General features: G+C 40.0%; 1 protein-coding gene across 3 annotated transcripts; it reads left to right on the top strand.

Moving 5' to 3' along the window:
* Positions 1–805: 805 nt before the first annotated feature.
* epb41l4b (erythrocyte membrane protein band 4.1 like 4B) lies at positions 806–17,618 on the top strand. Of its 3 annotated transcripts, none has more exons than XM_020710178.3 (23): positions 806–1,736; positions 3,261–3,365; positions 3,456–3,498; positions 3,889–3,967; positions 4,196–4,240; positions 5,708–5,760; positions 6,307–6,427; positions 7,105–7,192; positions 7,275–7,363; positions 8,520–8,589; positions 8,677–8,846; positions 9,532–9,641; positions 10,157–10,175; positions 10,482–10,515; positions 10,617–10,720; positions 12,243–12,382; positions 14,366–14,487; positions 14,567–14,680; positions 14,766–14,821; positions 14,905–15,057; positions 15,251–15,371; positions 15,490–15,623; positions 17,263–17,618. In XM_020710178.3, the coding sequence occupies exons 1-23, from the start codon at positions 1,482–1,484 to the stop codon at positions 17,324–17,326; spliced, it is 2,289 nt and encodes a 762-aa protein (XP_020565837.1). In that variant the 5' UTR covers positions 806–1,481; the 3' UTR covers positions 17,327–17,618. The 3 variants fall into 3 exon arrangements, with proteins under 3 accessions (XP_020565837.1, XP_020565838.1, XP_020565839.1); XM_020710179.3 differs by having other exon boundaries at positions 812–1,736; positions 14,769–14,821; XM_020710180.3 differs by lacking the exon at positions 15,490–15,623 and having other exon boundaries at positions 812–1,736.
* The last annotated feature ends 500 nt before the right edge of the window (positions 17,619–18,118 follow it).

Here is an 18,118-nt window from a genome sequence, read left to right as displayed (position 1 = left end):
ATTTCAAATTAAATCCAAAAGCAAACAATTTGCCAGTGCTTAAGGGCTAGAAGATGCTTTAAAAGAAGATCAAATATTTCTGCCCCAAATGTAACTTTTTCTCATATTAGCTTACCTAATGTTGAAATCTACTCTCACACAAGAAGTATTACATTTATAACCTTTTTACTGTTAAAACATAAAGTTGACATTTTTTTAAAAACACAAACAGAATGCAAAATCTGCTTAGATAAAAGTCATCTATTGTATAAAGATGTGCCATAAAATGCGTCACTTTTTATACACTTAGCAGCATGGACAACTCCAAAGTATGACAGTATTGTCTGTAGACTCGAAAAAGATTATATCTCAAACTGTAGAATGCTTTTATTATTCAAAATATGCTTTTTAAGCTACATTTCTATTGAATGTCAATGCCTTTGAATGACGACACCACATTGCATTTCATCTAATCTTTCTCTTGATGTTAGAGTTTATTAATATCTTCTTCAAAGTTGTAAATATTTTTGAAATGAAGGTACAGAGGGTAAAAAAAGAACACATGAAAGAATCATGTTTTTTTTCCAGTGGAATGACCAGCAATCCTAAAAAATGAGGAGTTTAAAAATATTCTCTTTACCTCTCCTTTCTATTGATGAAATGATCTTACTCTGCGTTTTTCGTTGTAACAGTTAAAGTTGATAGTAGTTTTGATTGATTTTTTTCCTAAAGGTTTTGGAGCAGAGACGCGCCGTGACGCACGCTTCCAGTGATTTTGGGGTTCGTTAAAAAGTCGACATAAAAAGATTCAAGACCTGTAACGACTGCCTCACCTTTCCCACACAGCCAGGGGCCTATGACAGACAGGTGGCGCTGGTTCTCTGGCCCTGATGGGTCGGTCAGTCGGGAGGAACAGAAGTTTGTTGTGCGCTGTTTTTACGCAGGCGCAGATCGTGCTGTTTGTCCAGTTTCGCTGCTTGACTTTTACCTGTGAGGTGTGCGATAGTTTCGGTTCGCCTGTGGGGGGGAGGCGCAGCGATCGCAGAGGTCCGGTCCGGTCCAGAGGTGGTGATAATTGTCCCCTCCCTCCCAGAATCCGTGTGACTCAGGGTTCCCGCTGCGGAGCGTCGGGGCAGCGTTTTCTCCGTGATTTTTCCGCGTCTGAGCGCAACAGCGAGCGGAGCAGGTGCACGGACGGACTGGAGAGGGAAGAGGGGGGGAGCGCGGCGGGCTTTCGGGTGACAAAGTCGCTCACACCGGACCGGATGATTGGCAGATCATCAACTGGTTGACGTCTCGATGATACGCGTGAGGTTGATTAGCATGCGGCCGGAGTCCCCCGCTGCCGCCTGAGGAGCGCCGATCGGAGAAGTCTCCGAACCTGCGGAGCGACTCACTCTTCGCCCCGGGGAGGACGAACTGAAAGAGCGGCGGGAATTACCAGCGTGGAGCACTTTTCGCGGACACGACACGCAGCCGCTCTCCGCGTGGATCAAAGGAAGATGATGGGGTTTCTGCGCCGGACGTTCACTCGCCGCTTCGCAATGAGAGAGAGGGTCGAGCGGGACAGTAACGGTGGAGCGGGAGGGGTGACCGGGAACCCCTTACTCCTGCCCCATCAGCAGCAGGTCGTCCACGCGCCCGCCGTGGTCACCGGGGGAGGCTCGGCCCACATCCAGGCGGCGGGGACGGCGAGAAGCAGCATCACCTGCCGCGTCCTGCTGCTGGACGGCAGGGACCTGGTGGTGGATTTACCTGTGAGTTCTGGGGAGCTGACTGTTGTCAACAAAGTGAGGGTGGCCAGACAGGGTGGGCAGGGTGTGGCCCCAGGGGCTCCACGGGGTCATTTTGGGTTTGGTGTCCCGTCCAACATTATATGCACTCTGGAGTTAATTCAGACATATGCAAGGTTTTGAGAAATTTAATTAATCTGTTTTGATCATTTCAATCTTTTAAAATTATTTTTAAGGATAGGAAAAACATTTAAACTCCATATTAACCCCCTTTCCAATATTTGTAACCCTTCATGTTGGTTGCTCAAGCTGTCAAAGTTTAGTTTCTGTATTAGTTGTGTGTATTGGTGAGCCACTGACAGATGATGGTGTGATCACTCCTTCATAACTTTGCACTTTACTGCTCTTCCTGCAGGGAGGTCTTAAATGATGCATCTCCTCTCTCATTTTGTTCCTTTGCAGCATCAAACCTCCCCTCTCTTTTCCCTCCGTTTGCCCGCATTTGATCTTCCTCAAGCAATCTCCGCTTCTGGCTCCCTTCCTTGTGCAATTTCCCTCATAATCTTCTTTTACATCGCCACTGCACCTCCTCCTCTCGTGCTCATCATTTCCCTCCACATCCTTGTTTTTCTCCTCCTCCTCCCCTTGCGCCCTCTTCCACTCAAAGTTTTTTTTCCCCCTTCCACTCCTTGATTTGATTTACCACCACAGGGACTCTGTGCCACAGACAAGCGCTTCATGTGTGTGAGGGGTAGGTGGGATGATGAGCGAGTGTGTGGGCATGTGTGCGTAAGTGACTCCTCATAAGATGTTTTCATTTTAAAGGTTGTGTTGTGTGTCACTGAAGCTGTTGCGTGCGTCACTTGTGAAACGCTCGGCCGGTGTGCTGCAGGTGATCCAGCTTGAAAGCTTTTTCTCTTGTCCTGCTAAAGGAAGATCACAGAAATGAAACAAAGCTACAGCTCACATGGGTGACACATGGTCTGTCAAGATGGTGGCTTAGTCACAGCTGTGCTGAAACAAGTTTGTTCTCATGCTTTTATTTTCCAACAAGCAGCGATACAGATACAGGAGCTGAGTAAAGAGAACACTCCCCTTGTGTCAAATCAAACCCATGGAGATCTAGAAATGGATAAAATCTCACTTGCCGTGGAGACTAAGCTGTTGAAAGACCTCTCTAAATTAAAAGAATAAACAGGATTTCCCTCAAACCACGAGGAGGGTCAGACTGATGATCAGGATCCAAAGTACGAGGTTGTTTCCACATTTCCTTTAGTTGTTTTTATGGTTCAGACCCGGCTTGCTTCTTCACATAAAGAGATGAGGCGCATCTGGTTGTAAACGGATCCTATAAAGCTCATGCGTCCTTGTGGTTTACGGGGGTCACCTATCTTTACATCAGCTTTAACCCAGCACAAATCCTGTATCTGGTTCTGAATGATTTAGGGAAACTGCCTGCTGACCCTTTTATCGCCACTTTTATCACTTAGAAACTAATTTGTTGGCATTCCGGCAAAACTAAAATCAGATTTGTGTTTTGTCTTCTAGAGTAAAGCCAAAGGCCAAGAACTTTTTGATCAGATCATGTATTACCTTGATTTGATTGAGACAGACTACTTTGGTTTGCAGTTCATGGACACCGATCAAGTTTCAGTGAGTAACAAGCTCTCATTTCCATCTGCATGAACCACAAATGTATTCGTCATTAAAATGTTCCCTCACTTTTGTCATTTTTCTTTTTAGCATTGGTTGGATTTGTCCAAGCCCATAAAGAAGCAGATCCACGGTAAGTTGCCTCGGAGTGCTTTTCTGACGAGAGTGTGCAGCAGAAAGTGCTGTGTGAGCATGAGGGCAGCAGGTGGAGTATTATCTAATGTTGACATGGTGATTAGCATGTGCATTAGGCGCTGTTCGTCTGTTTGTTCGCCTGTTTGCTCTCTAGTTTCTACCAGGGGGATAAATGGAGAAGCAGAGGTGGATTTTGCAGTAGCCAGAAAGAGTCTCATTAATGTTAACATTTAGAAGGAAAATACCAGGCTGCTCAGAAATTACAGCCAATTCAAATTTTGGGGCTTGAACATGAAATAGGTGCAACTTAAAAATGAAAGATGTAATAAAATCTTTTTTTTCCCCCTCCGCTTCATCTTTTTCCACAACTTTTCTTTGCGTCTTCTAGACGGGCAGCAGAACAGACTGTTCTTCAGGGTGAAATTTTACTCATCAGAGCCAAATAACCTGCGTGAGGAATTCACACGGTAAAAGTCAGACACACATCTATTTTCACACACCAGCCATGCACACACTCTGTGCTCCCTGGAGCCCAGCATTTAGGTCCAACGGGGACACGGGGCTAATTACTTTGCTGCTGTGGGCAGAATCAAATCAAGGCCGACTGGACAGAGACTTGTTCATGCAAATTGTGTGTGTCAGTGAGGAGCAAATGCATCCAGTGGTTTACCTTCTTTTTCTCGTCACATCAACAGGTATTTGTTTGTGTTGCAGCTTCGACAAGACATTTTGTCTGGCAAGTAAGTTTCACAGGAAAAAACTCACATCAACACATGATGCTTCAATCAGCCACCTACAAATTGCTTTTAGAAGCCCTTAGCTTTTGTGTCAATTATCTTTTTATACTGAAATAATTGTGTCATTTAAAGACCGTTACATGGTAGCATATTTGATACCCTAATATGTAACTAAGAAAACCATAATGACGTTTTAAGAGGAGATATTAAAAACCAAAAAATGTGATTTAAATTTTAAATTATATAATTAAGTTATTTTACACTTCAAAATAGTAATAAACAATACTTGTTCACATTTTAAACAAAGAATACATGTACATCTTTTCTTTGCTGAATTGGTGAATCCTGTTTAAAACACAATATTTTAAGGTTTGCCACCTTTTTTAGTGTTCGGGTGACACTTGTGACTTTGAGCCTTAAAACCAGGCATAACAATTTCTAGCGGCTCTTTGGAGGTAACCTGCTTTCTGATTGAAAAACGTACCTGGATAAGCTTTCAGGCTGTCGAACCAATCAAAAGAGCTTATCAGAGATCTTTTTTCTGTTCTTTTGAGAACTGATGTCCTTTTTTTTGTTGCTTATCAAATTATAAATGTACATATATAAATATAAAATTCCTTTGCAGTTGCAGGCCACCCCTTAAATAATTACCTGATTCATTACCAAAGCCTAATTCCAATTTCTGTTTTAGAATAGTTTTATGAATATTGAAATGCTTTGTTGTCATTTTAAAGACGCTGCTGGTCATCCATGTTCAAGGCATGCGCTGACTGCTGAAAATTCAAATGACTGCAATTTGAGTTGATATTGTCTTTAAAGTAATGAAAGACCAACAAATAAATATGAAATAAATAATAAACTCAGACTTTTAGAAAGGTAATTTAATGTGTTTTTCTCCCTTTTAATCTGCATTTTAAAGTTTGTGAATCCAACTTTGTTCATTATTGTCGCATCTTATTTTTACATCATTTCTTTGTTGTTGTTAGAAGATAATTGACCCAAATAAATGGTTAACACACAGCAGAGGAAGGGAAGCATTAACTTTCCTGCTCCCTGTCTGCGAGGATGTCCTTTTTCTTATCAGCAGTTCACACACATGATAAACATGCTTGGCTGCATGCGGGTCACCTCCACTGAAGTTCTTGCGACCTCTGTGCCGCGGCATCTTTTTCCCACACACAAACGCAGACCTGGCTGCACGAACACACGTTTAGGCGGCGTGCTCCTTCTATCTGGGCCACAGATCCCCAGAGTTCAGCTCTATTATAAAGCTGAAGATCAAGAACAGTGGAGGGCTGCTTATTTTAGGAAAAAGGTTGCTACTCTTCTCCTTGATATATCCTCCCTCATGCTTGCATACTCACTGGCGAGGGCACACAGCCACTTTGGTGTCTCACCTGCACAAACAAGCTGTTGTTTTGATATGTGTAAGAAACAGAGGCTCATAAGAGTTTGGTTTTCTCTCAACAGATTGAAATGTCCGTATGATGTGTCAGTGGAGCTGGCGGCATATTGTTTACAAAGTAGGTACATTTCCAAGTTTTTGTTAGCAGTTTAGCTAGATTTAGCACTTTTCACAGCATTTATTCTGATCAGTTTAGTCATAATACAACTCCAAAGCATTCTTTCTTTTAAAACATGTATTTTCAATATGATGTTTTCATTTTGTTTTTATTCTAGTGATGTATGACTCTTTTATGTTCCAACTAAATAAACTGTGTCAAATGCAAGTTTCAATTCTACAGAGGCATGTAGACTTACAACATAACAGCATAACAGCAGCTGAAGGTTGTTGAAATGTTACAGCATCATACGCCATAAAGGACATTTGTCAACCTGCAGGACAGGTAGATGTGCTGCCGAAGGGGTTGACATCAGAAAGGCTGCAGATTATCTCCCATAAAGCCGAGAAACATTCAATTCCGTCTCAGATTCAGGCTTACTAATGTTTTCCTTGCTGTCTGTGTAAGGCAAATGGTGCATTTTTGTAGCTCGATCCACCTGCTGCTGTCAGGGGCGAGCACTTGTGCATCTCTATTCCAGCTGTGTTTGTGTGCATTCACCTGCAGGTGAGCTGGGGGACTGTGACCCGTTGGAGCACACTCTGGAGCTGGTGTCAGAGTTTCGATTCACTCCCAAACAGAGCGAGACCATGGAGGCGGACATCCTCAGCAGGTGGCTGCAGCTCAGGTGAGGAGGAACGTGGAAAGATGAAACATCACGAGCGACCCCTGCTTCTGCGTTCATACTTTCACAAAAATAATGTAACTAGTTTACACAGTAGTTCTCACGGCGGCAGAAATTTCCCACTGAGGGCCTTTCAGTTGCCAGCAGCTTGACCCAAACGAGTCTCCCAAGTGGGTCAGAAAGCAGAGCATGAACAAAAAAAGAAACTCTTTCTTCCTTTCACCTGTAAGCGCCTGAATTATTAGAGGCGAGAGCATCTAATTTCACTCTCCCTCTGCACTGGCTTCCTCTGCCTCAGCCTCCCTACGACTGATCCATGTGAAGGATTATGAGATTAATCTCTGAAGGGTCTTGATTGATTCCCGGCAGTTTAACCCAGCCATGCTCCGATTACATCTATCTCAGATTAAATTACTGATACTGTATGCAGCACCTCACTGGGTCATGAAAAACCCCTTAGTGTGTGCTGAGTTCACATACAAAACCAGGGATTCAGATAGACTTTACACACTGGGTGTTTTTTCCAGAAATCACCAATCTTAGGTCAGGCAGCAAGTTACTTTTCTGATTCTTATTTTTCTGGGTCCAAGCGGCCCGTAAAGGTCAGAGGCGAGGTGACAGAAGGAGTGACATGTCTGTTTCAAAAGCCAAACGCTGCATCTTCTGTCTCTCACCCTCAGGGGGAAGAGTCCGTCTCAAGCTGAGATTGATTTTCTCAACAAATGCAAGTGGCTGGAGCTCTATGGAATGGACATGCACCTCGTCAAGGTGTTTGAAATTTCTTTCACAAATTTCAGCTGATTTGTTTGCAAAGTTAAATAACTAAATGGAACCAAATGTCTGCTTATAGGGCAGAGATGGAGGAGAATATGCACTTGGTCTCACTCCAACGGGCATCTTGGTTTTTGAGGACTCCAACAAAATTGGGCTTTTCTTTTGGTAAGTGGTGAGTGAAATCAAACATTAGTGAAGTTTGGTGCTAAATTCTAGAATTAAAAAAAACATTTGTTTTTTTTAAACTTCTTTAATAAATTTATTTAGTACTTTTCGAATGTTTGAATCATTTAAACCACATTGACCATTGATTTTCAAAGCCTTAAAAACCCACTCTGATGAAAATTGAGATTTTTTTTTTTTAATTTTGTGTTGTGAACATGCTCATGTGGCATTTTTCTGATGATGGAGGACATATGTTTATTAAATTACTGTAAGCTTAAAATTCCATTTCTGAGAATTTCTTTATTTAAATCGTTGTGAATGGAGCAGACAAAAAAATGCTGTTTAGTAATGACATAGTAAATGAGCGGGCCACAAGCTCCTGATCCGGTCCATTCAGACTTGTAAATGACTAGATCCGTGTACCCTTTCGATGTCCACATCAGAGTTAGCATCTGGCTCAGTAGTTTGACTGGATAGCTCAAATATTGCTCGCCACTATTGTTGCACCACTAATATTACATTGGGGTTGTGAAGGGAGGTTGGGTGGGGTTGCTCCACAACAACAGTCCTGCCCACAACTCAGAGGTGAATTTCTAATTAAATACTGTAGCTCTGCAGATGCTGAGTCCTAGAGGATGATACAGGTTCTTTAAATTTCAGTTAAAAGGAAAATCATAATTAAAAGACCACAGTGAACACTTTTGAAATGGATCAAAAGATGATCAGAGTGGGTGTTTAAGATCGTTTAAGACCATTTCTGTAACCTGGTTTTGCTGTTGTTGATTATCACACTAATGTGAGATTGTTTTTACCACTTTCTTTACTTCTACCTTTTCTGGGTAGAAGAATTGATTGAGTAACTAGTACAAAACTTAATTTAACCCAAATTTAAGGTTTTTTCTTTTCAACATTAGAGAATACTGAGTCTAACTCCACAAGCTGTTGTTCTTTTTTCTGTTATTCAACATTGCATAATGTTTTTTAAGTGGTGTTTGATTGCAAGCCTAAACCTTTGATTCAGTAAATGGTTCATTTTAAGCTCTTGTAATAGTGGGAGCCATTAAAAAACACTGCTAACATGCTTAGTTTGTTTTCAAAGTTCTTGTTCTCTGATTGATGGTGTTGGATTATTTGTGCAATAAAATGTGTTTCTCAGGCCCAAAATCACTCGACTGGATTTCAAAAAGAGTCGCCTCACATTGGTGGTGGTGGAGGACGATGAGCAGGTTTGTGTTCTTTAATATTCCTGTGGCAAACTCTCTGTAACTGGCTCTAAGGGAACTGACAGTGGTTTGTTTTCTGGCTGTCGAAAGGGCCGGGAACAGGAGCACACGTTTGTGTTCCAGCTGGCCAGCGCCAAGAGCTGCAAACACCTGTGGAAATGTGCCGTGGAGAGCCATGCCTTCTTTCGCCTGCGCCAGCCAGCCACGAGCACAACCAGCCGCAGCGACTTCACGCGACTAGGGTCCCGCTTCAGATTCAGGTAGAGCACAAATGTGGAGTGGAGCAGTTGAATGTGTTGGGGAGGGGCACACTTCTTCATTCAGGTGGTTGCAGCCAGCAGCAGTTAGCAGCATATGGAGAATAGTTTGTCAAATAAAACAGAGCCTTTGTATCTATGGTTACACCGTATCTATGGTTACGTGAATCTGTTCCTATGGCGACTGAGCTGTTCCACTTGTATTGTTTGTTTTTTCTTTCGATTATTATCAGAGATGGTCAGCAAATTCTCACACTCGTAGACCACTTCCTGTCATCTGTTGGCGCATCAAAATCAAAGTGGCATGACGGCTTTCTGTACATAAACACTCGCGTTACAGCTGCTGGAAGGCAAAACAAACACTTCAGTATCGGGTTATGAAATTGAAGAAGATGACTTTACCAGCTTCAACTCCAAAACTTTGTTGCTTCTTTAAAAAGTTGCCTGAAAATATGTTTCTGTTTAACTCTTGTGGCATAATTTTGTATTAAATTATAATCAGATTATCATTTCAGGGACCTTACCTTGCAGACTACAAAATAACTGATACATATGCAAAAATCTTGCTGCCATCTAAACAATAAACCCTCCTTTAATGTTGACTTAAAGCATCTTAAGATGCAAGTTAGCAAAAATCTAGCTTTAACATTCATTAAATATAAGGATTTTATTCTTCTTTTTGTCTCAGTGGAAAGACTGAATATCAAGCCACTCATGGAGGCAGAATGAGGAGAGCCAGCACCTTTGAGAGAATGCCGAGCAAACGCTACCCCTCCCGCTCACACTCGCTCTGCAAAGGTGAGTCTTGTCAGCACAGATGACTAAAGCCCATGTCTCGTCCTTGACTGTCCTCATAAAAGTCCCACAATTCTTTGTTTTACCTCATTGACCGAATCTGTCATTTCAAATCCCATTATGGACATTAAAAAGTAAGGCAATCTTGAAAACAAAGTCCTAAAAACTTCCAATTTAGTCATAAATTCATTAAAGGTAGTTCTTGTACTTTTCACTTTGCTAAAATGTTCAACCATAGTCGGATGCACAAGTTTCATTATCGAAGTAAAAAATAAGAAAAAGACAATTTTGTTGTTAATCTTTTGGCACATCCCCTTGGTGGTTGCCTCTACAAATCAGCTTTCAATGATTGGTTTAACTTTAAAAAAAAGAGGGGAAGACCTAATGATAAATATGTGGCAGAATAATGTCTACTGTACAAGTAATTCTTTAAAATGTTTTCAAATTTGAATATGAATATAATAAATTGACATATTTACTAACTTGTGTAATATTTGTTCTATTTGCTGTCTTTGCAGCTGTGCCTCAACAAATCAGGTAAAAATCCCTGCAAACATATACATGCTTCTTTATCTGTGCTGTATTTTAAAGGCCATTCTGCTTATTAATTCTTCATTTCATATCCTTGACCCTGATCAACATATTATTGCCTAGATTAGTTTGAATCTCACAAAAAAGTGGCTTCTTTTACAAAAAAAAAAAAAGAACTTAAAGTAGAAAGTGGAATGATATTTCCCACTCTCATCTCCTCAGACAGATCAAACAGGAAAACATGCCTAAGTTTGCTGTTATATCAGTTTTTGTTCAAACCTGCAAACCTTGATGACTGGCTTTCTTTTGCAGCTCTCACGCCAGCCCAGATCCCAGCCTGCATGCGGTGAGTGATCCCACACTTTAACAAACAAATACACAAATAACCAGACTGGCATGTGGCAACATTTCATTTCCACTCCTCTTTGATTCTCGTCCCCCCCGCAGTACCATCACAACATTCCCATCAGTCACGAGCTGTGGCATCCATCCCAGTCTACGCTCACGACCCCGGTTTACCTACAGCCCTCCAGACCCACGCCTTCGCACAGGTAACGCCTTGAATCCTAAATATCGGCAGAGAAATAACTCAAGTTACCTTCTCCATACTCAACATTGTCTGTTTCTCATCCTTCATGTTACTCATCAACATGACTTTGTGTCTCGTCTGCCTCCATGATGTGTGATCCTCTACCTGGCATGCTCAGGTCTGAGTCTACAAGTCCAGAGACCTCTCGTCCTCCAGTCCCAAAGCGAACCTGCAGCACCCTTAAAGGATCTGTCAGTTTGGTTCACAGGGATAAAGTCATGACTGCCCTTTGACCTTTTTAAAATCCAGGGAGACGGACATCCCTCAATCATCCTCATCTGTTCCCTCTGTCTCCATCCGTCATGTCTACCCATGTGTATCGGTGTCCATCTTCTTGGCAAATCCCAAAGAGCAAATGTTAAAAGGTGTGCAGTAGAAGATGTGGAGCAGCAACACTATGCTGAAGGACAGAGACCAGAGACTGTTTTGTGGAAAAATGGGGAGTTATTTGAGTGTGGATTATTAATTTTACCAGTTTATCAATGTCAACAGCTACACAGCTGATGGAGTCAAATTAGGAGCCCCATAATCCTCTATTGCTGCACTTTACACCCTCTAAGGGTCATAACTCAGCGATGCATTAGGATGTTTCTGAGTCATTATGACTTAAACTTCTTGAGCGTTACCCTTATTTATCTGTTTTGAAGGTGGTTCTGCCTGCATTTCCGATGGCAGTTTTCCAAATGTACGCAAACACAAATTAAAAAAACTCTTCTTCCTGTAGTTATCAGTTGGCTGAGTAATTTTCTGAAACTATGATTTAATTGTCTTGAGACAGCTTGGTACACAAACATTAAGTGCTCTGGTTCATCGTGCTTATTTCCATTTCTCTTTATTTAGATACATATATGGAACTGAGCGACATGGTTTCCAAAACTGAATGTAAACTCAAATGTGCCTCTCATTGGATGTGGTTGTTTTTTATGTAATCAAAGGTGGTGTTGGAGTGCCTTTTGTGTGTTAATGTATCAGCTCTGCCTTAAAACTGTCTTAGACGTTTTGTGACGGCTAAATGGTCAAAAAATCCCTTAGGTTGAAGTAAAGCTATATAAGGGATGAATGTATAAACTCCCAGCAGGTGAAAAGGGTCCAGTTCTGAGCATGTGTAGGTTCAGAAATGATGCTGCTTTATTTATAGATTGTAGCCCTTTGTTAAACATGTGCATGTGTGGTATCATGTATTCTATGGAAACATTATATTAATGTTATATCAGGTAACGAAAATCCTTGATCAGGTGTTTACAGTGTGTTTAATGGTGAACTGCCTTTTTTTTTCAACCTGAATCACACCTGGCCTTCAGCAATGTTGCCACTTAACTTCTAGAATTAACATCTAAATAAACTTCTGAAAGCCAAAATGCTGCCAAAATCTTTTATTTGTTGCTTTGTCTTTTCCATCATCAGCTTTCATAAAGTTCTAAACTTTAGAAAAAAATCTTTAGAATTTGGGGGAAGGTTGCTTTGATTGCTTGTGTCCTCCTCAGTTTCCCGCTGAGCAGCTCCATTTCAGACCATCAATGCAGCTCATCCAAGAACGAGAACTTGTATTCTGGCAAGACCCACCATCACCACCGCCGCCACACACACAGCCAAGACACGCTGTGCCACACACACACCAAGCACAGTGAGTACTAGCAGCCTCAAAAGTCATTGCATGTGTCTAACTTTCTTTTATTTTATTCTACTTTATATATCTGGACTTAGTGTGGCGCCATTTAAAGACCCAGCCAAATCATTAATTTATTAGGGATATATAGTAAGCTTTGGGTTATTTGTAATTTTCTGTTATAATTTTCCATGTTTCAAATGTTGTATTTCAAATTTTATAGTAAATGTGTTCATAGTAAAGGTTTTCTACTTTTATAAAAATGAAACTATAAAGGAACCTCCTACTATGGTAAAATCAGATTAAACTAGATAAAGCAATTATTTCAAGAGTTGACTTTAAAATGACAATTATTTGAATCAAATAATTTTGACTCCATTAAAGCAGCATCACTATAGAATGAGTTAGTTTATAATCTAAGAATTGATAATTTCAAGAAATGTCAGTCGAAATCCCTAGTTATGTAAAAACCATTTGTTTACACCAAACCCAAAACTTTGGTTTTGGTTGACAATGTGATAAAATATAGCTGATCCTCAGCCATAAATCATGGAATAATAGATGCAGTGTTTTGGCAGTGATACCAAGGATTCACTTCTCTAAATGTTTTCTTTGAAGGCTTGTTTGGCCTCCCAAACAAAGGAGTGGCTGCTTGCTTAAACTGCTGTGATGCAGCATATTTTTGCAAAAGGACCATCCTGAATGCTGCCGGTGTGTCTGTAAAGCAGCTGTTTCAAATTTTTCCAGTGACTGTCAAGTTATTCCAATATTTTTCATCCAGTCTGTGATGTTTTATATAATTCTGACAAACTCAACCTATAAATTGCTCCATTCCCGGGACATCTAGCATTTCTTGGAACTTAACCTTTAGTCGTTACCTTTTGAGATTCAATTCTTAGGGGCTCGTGTCTATCATCATTATCAAACATGTCTATTGTGTCATTATGTCTTCTTTTGAAGTGTTTTTCTGCTGACTAGTGTTGATAATTCTCAAAACAGTAACAGGAAAAAAACACTTAAGTTGAATCATTTCCTATTTTTTTCTGTCTTTATCAGTTAACCTTGCCAAAGGTTTTGTGGTAAAGCACAGTTACATCTTAGTTTGTGTTGTAAAGTTGCACTGAAATTGTACACACCCTGATAGGGTGTGTACAAGGCATTAGTCAGCTTTAGGTTGCACCAATTCCACAAAAGGGTGTCACCCTAAATTAAATGAAAACAAAAGAAAACAATTAACTTTTCCGGTTTTTGAGAGTGAGTTTGGAAATAAAGACCCTTTCATTTAAACACAAGGCTCACTGTTAAGACATCTGTTCTCACACTGCATGTCAACTAACAATCTTTAATTTAAAAACGGCAATGTTGGTCTTAGCTTAAAGTTTATTCCTTCAGTTCATCGCCTAGAGGCCACATTTGCTCCACATTTGAATTGAATTTGGGTTGATTTGTGTGTGAGTACAAATGCAAATGTTCGAGGAGGCTCTTTTAGTAATCCACCCTCATGAAGTATCACTTTTTTTCAGTAAGAAATGCATTTTGTTAATGAGGGTTTGCAAAGCGTAGGGCTGAAAATAAAATATGCAGCTGTAAATTTACTTGGTTTAAGCCTAAATGTCACTTTTAGTTTGAGCAACACACTATAATTTCCTTCTGTATATGTCTGTCTGGAACAAAATGTCAAATAGGGTTAATAATCTCTTAAACCTATTGATATTTATCCTATTTCATTCTTGCACTTTGTGCTTTAAAGCTTTTGTTTTTGTAACTGAATTCTATCAATAATATTCTATTAATAATATTTTATTATCAATAATATTTTATCAATACAATTCAGTTACAAAAACAAAAGCTTTAAAGCACAAAGTGCAAGAATTGTATCAATAATATTTAGCTGTTTTGTGAATTTCAATGTACATTTTAAGCATTTGTGGAGAAAAAAATGTTAATTCAACCTCCAATTATCCAATTATATGTATTTTTTACTTTATGTGCTGAATGTAGAACGTCGAGCTCCTCCCTGCCCTCAGGATGAGTTGGAAATCTCTCAGTCTTTGCTGAAAGCTCTGGAGTCTGACAGCGATCCTGCCCCGTGGCCCTCACTGCACATCAACATCGACAACAAGGTCAGACATTTTCCTCACACTTTTATTTGTCCCTGCTCTGCTGACCTCCTCACCTTACTACTCCTCCCACTCCTGGTAGGGAGAGGAGAAGCAACTTTCAGAAAAGTCTCTGCATCCTCCTGCTTCACCAGGAGTTCTCCCAGATCACCTCAAATGTAACATCCTTAAGGCACAGATGGAAGCAGCTTTCAGGGTGACTACCATTTTTCTTTTACTTTATAGTATTCAGCAACATTGACTTGATTATTTCCATTTTTCCCCTCATACTCCAAAATAAGAAGGAGGTCCCAACAACACCCAGAGGGAAGAATTCCAATGAAACCTTCAATGACAGGCCAGTACCTCCCTTTCTTGTACTTGTAGGCTTTCCTGTACCAGGACTTAATCCTCTTAATCTCCTGCGACTCTTCTCATCAGGTATCAAAGCTCATCTCAAGACTCAGCTGCATCCAGCTTGACTGCAGACAAAACATCCCTCCAGCAGGACTTCAACTCAACACTGGAGGGCCTACACGCCAAAGCCAACCCAAGCACCAACCGCAGGAAACGATTGGTCCGACAGTTCAGCTTGTGAGTAGACGCAGCCTTTCATTACTGCTGCGGGTCTGTTCTCCCTTCAAGGGCTTGCACTCATGTAGGTGGCAAATTGTCTGCCGTGACTGCTCCATTGAGTGCTTGCAGCAATAGGCCTGCTTTCTCTGACATTTTGTTCCTATGTATCTGAAGGTCACGTAAAAGTATTCACTCTCTATTTGCTAACCAGTAACCATGAGGATGAGGAGAATCTACCAGAAGCACTTGCAGCCATCTCCTCTCAGAGCACAGGGAAGTCAGGATCCAGCGGCTCACTGGACAAACAGATCCAGCCATCCATCTACCCCCAGGTGACCAACACCTTTCACATTTGAAAATTAGACTCCAGCAAATGCTTTATCAATGTCTGCATTCTCGCTGAGTAAAGGTACAAATGACCATGTGTGCATGCATTGGTGTGTATTCCAGGCGGATAAAATGCCATCACTGGAGCTGCGTAGTCCATGCCGTCTTACTCCCTCGCCTTCCCCACATCTCTCCCCCTCCTACCACCATAGTTCCATCCCTCATGTGGTCCCTTACCTCGCTACTCATAACAACAGGTAACGCGCATGGGCTTTGGTAAATTCACTCAAGCATCCTCTCAAGGGAAATTTCAAGACACTTGAAATTTGCTCTGCATCTTGTACGCCATCTTTTCAGTCACATGAAAAGATGGCGTAGGTTAATTTAATAAAAAAAAGGAAAAGAAACAATTGTATTTCAAATGTACAGATCCTTTAATTGAAACAACTGCTTACATTTGCCCTTGCTTTATTCTCAGCATATTTGGAAAAAAAAGTCCAACTTGATAATTTTAAAGAAAATAGTTAAAATAGCAGTTTTCTGCAACTATATTTCAATGTTTAAGGTTTTTTTATAAGTTATATTATTAGGCTTGCAATAGAATACAAAACAAGCAAGGGAGAGATTTGGAGGCAAGAGGAACTAAAATATTTCAGAGGTTCTGTTCAACATGGCACTTACTGCTGCCTTTGCCACCTCTGACTCATGTGAAGTCAAATAAACTTAGATAATATGTCATACTTACTTGAAATCCCGCTTTTTTGTATTTATGGTGTACTAGCATTCATAAGATGAAGACGTAAGAAATTGAAGAACATTGTGAACAGAATGTTTTTTACAAAACATAAAGCCAATGTTTTTTCAATTTTTTTCTTCTCATTGAACAAAGAAAATTCTCTGCATCTGTTCGTTTGCTTTATTATGACCAAGAAAAAAGAGGAAAAGAAACTTATGTGCAGAAAAAGGTCTGCAACCTGTAATGGTTCATGGATCATATGATCTTTGTGTTTTTGCTCTTATAAAACCTTGTCCTTCAATTCCATACTTTGTATTCTGGCAACTTTTTCTCTTAATTTGTTGTCACGCTGGGTTTGAGGTACTGAATGCGGCAGCCTTGGGTTTTATAGTTCATATTCCAAGGTTTTTGTTGACTCACTTTTGTTTTCTTGTTCCTTTCACTGCAAGCTTGATTGTTTCTCTTTGCCTTTGTTTCATGTCAAAATTTACGTTTTTGCCAATCATTGCTCTGGGTTATAACTTGAGCTTCTTAGCACATCAAATTTTTAGGTATTCATGAAATTAATTATTAATTATTCATCTTCCTGCTAGCTGTTAATCTGCGTTTTTTGTCCCTCACCTGGACCAATCACCATGGCAGGAATATATATATTTTTGGCAGGAAAAAACGTTTTTTTCCCCCGACCAAACAAACTTAGTTTTAAAAAGGACCATGAATCAAATCCTATTTTTATCTTGTAAACTGAAACCACACAAATTCAGTTGTTCGGATCCTTCAAATTCTTATTGGCTTGTTGTTAAATATCTGTCCAGATCTTTAACAAAAAAATAAATAAATATAAGTAATTGGTTGTTATATTTAGTTTAAAAGTAAGAAAAACTCAGTTTTGAAGGAAGAGTGCAGCCTTGTACAATAACTAAGACGTTCCATGCATATACCACTACAATTTTCTGTAAACCCTTCTTAATGTGATTATATTTTCTCATTTAAAAAATCTGATGTAAAACAATGGTTTTAACTGTTCACTTCTTTAAAACCAAAAAGAAATCTGTTATATTTTTATTTGACTGAGTACTGTTGTGTTATTTCTCCGCCTTTATAATTGTACAAGTGCCAAAAGTTGTTGATCTGTTGCAAACCTGTGTGTTCCTTTGCAGCGGAGAGGAAATACGGCTGGACAGAGAGAAAATCCTGAGAGCCTTGTTGATGACAGAACTCTGAGACCTTGACCTGTGGATTTACCATCAGATGGAGCACAACAGGAAGAAACTCAAGCAAAGTCCCAAAGTCACACAAGTCAATCAGCGTTTGTATGTTTGCACGGAAATTTAGCAGCTATGTGTATATGTTTGCAAACACGCGGTTGGTATATTTGCTTATTTTAGGGGGAAATATGTTTGTATTTATAATTTTAAAGGTTAAAAAAGCCAAATGAATTCTAAAGACTCTTTGATTACAAACAAGCTTGTACTGGTACTGCATGCATGAATTAAATATGTTTCTGTAAAATGATCATCCGATTGCTTTGGGTTTTTATCCGATTGTGTGTGGTTGTCCCATAATTGTTTTTATATGTGGATGACTAAACTGTGTCTGTGACAGAAACTGGTGAAGCGCTGGTCACTCTATAAAAAGCACTGTTCAAATCACTTTATCCATAGTGTAAGTAAACCTTTTCAAAATACGTTTGACAGAAATTACTCTATTAATTCACATTTCTGCCATATTTAATTGACACAATGTCAGTTTTTTTACATGCAAAAGTTTAGCTAAAATTTTAGAATGGTGTCAGTAAAAAAAATAAATGACTAATATGTGGGAAGACGGGCTTGCACTTACAAGACTTCAGCTGTGTCACTATTGTCCACTAGAAGGAGACAAAACAAGGTTGTTGAAGCTACACAAAGCCAGAGTAACAGGTTGTCATTATGGAGCAGAATGTTTTCGCTTTTTTTTTTTAACTTGCAAAAAAAAACAGATCCTAAAACAAAAGCATGTACCGGTAGCTGAAAT

Source organism: Oryzias latipes, chromosome 16 (genome assembly GCF_053564925.1).
Source record: "Oryzias latipes strain Hd-rR chromosome 16, Olatipes_Hd-rR_3.1".
NCBI classification, from domain to species: domain Eukaryota; kingdom Metazoa; phylum Chordata; class Actinopteri; order Beloniformes; family Adrianichthyidae; genus Oryzias; species Oryzias latipes.
Note: the sequence above shows the minus strand (reverse complement) of the source record. Positions and strands in the feature narration are given on the sequence as shown.

Coding starts and splice junctions, on each gene's coding strand:
- epb41l4b (XM_020710178.3), top strand. CDS start 1,482: ATGATGGGGTTTCTGCGCCGGACGTTCACTCGCCGCTTCGCAATGAGA. Junction 10,721..12,242: donor AGACCCACGCCTTCGCACAG/GTAACGCCTTGA, acceptor TGTCCTCCTCAG/TTTCCCGCTGAGCAGCTCCA. Junction 14,822..14,904: donor AATGAAACCTTCAATGACAG/GCCAGTACCTCC, acceptor TCTTCTCATCAG/GTATCAAAGCTCATCTCAAG.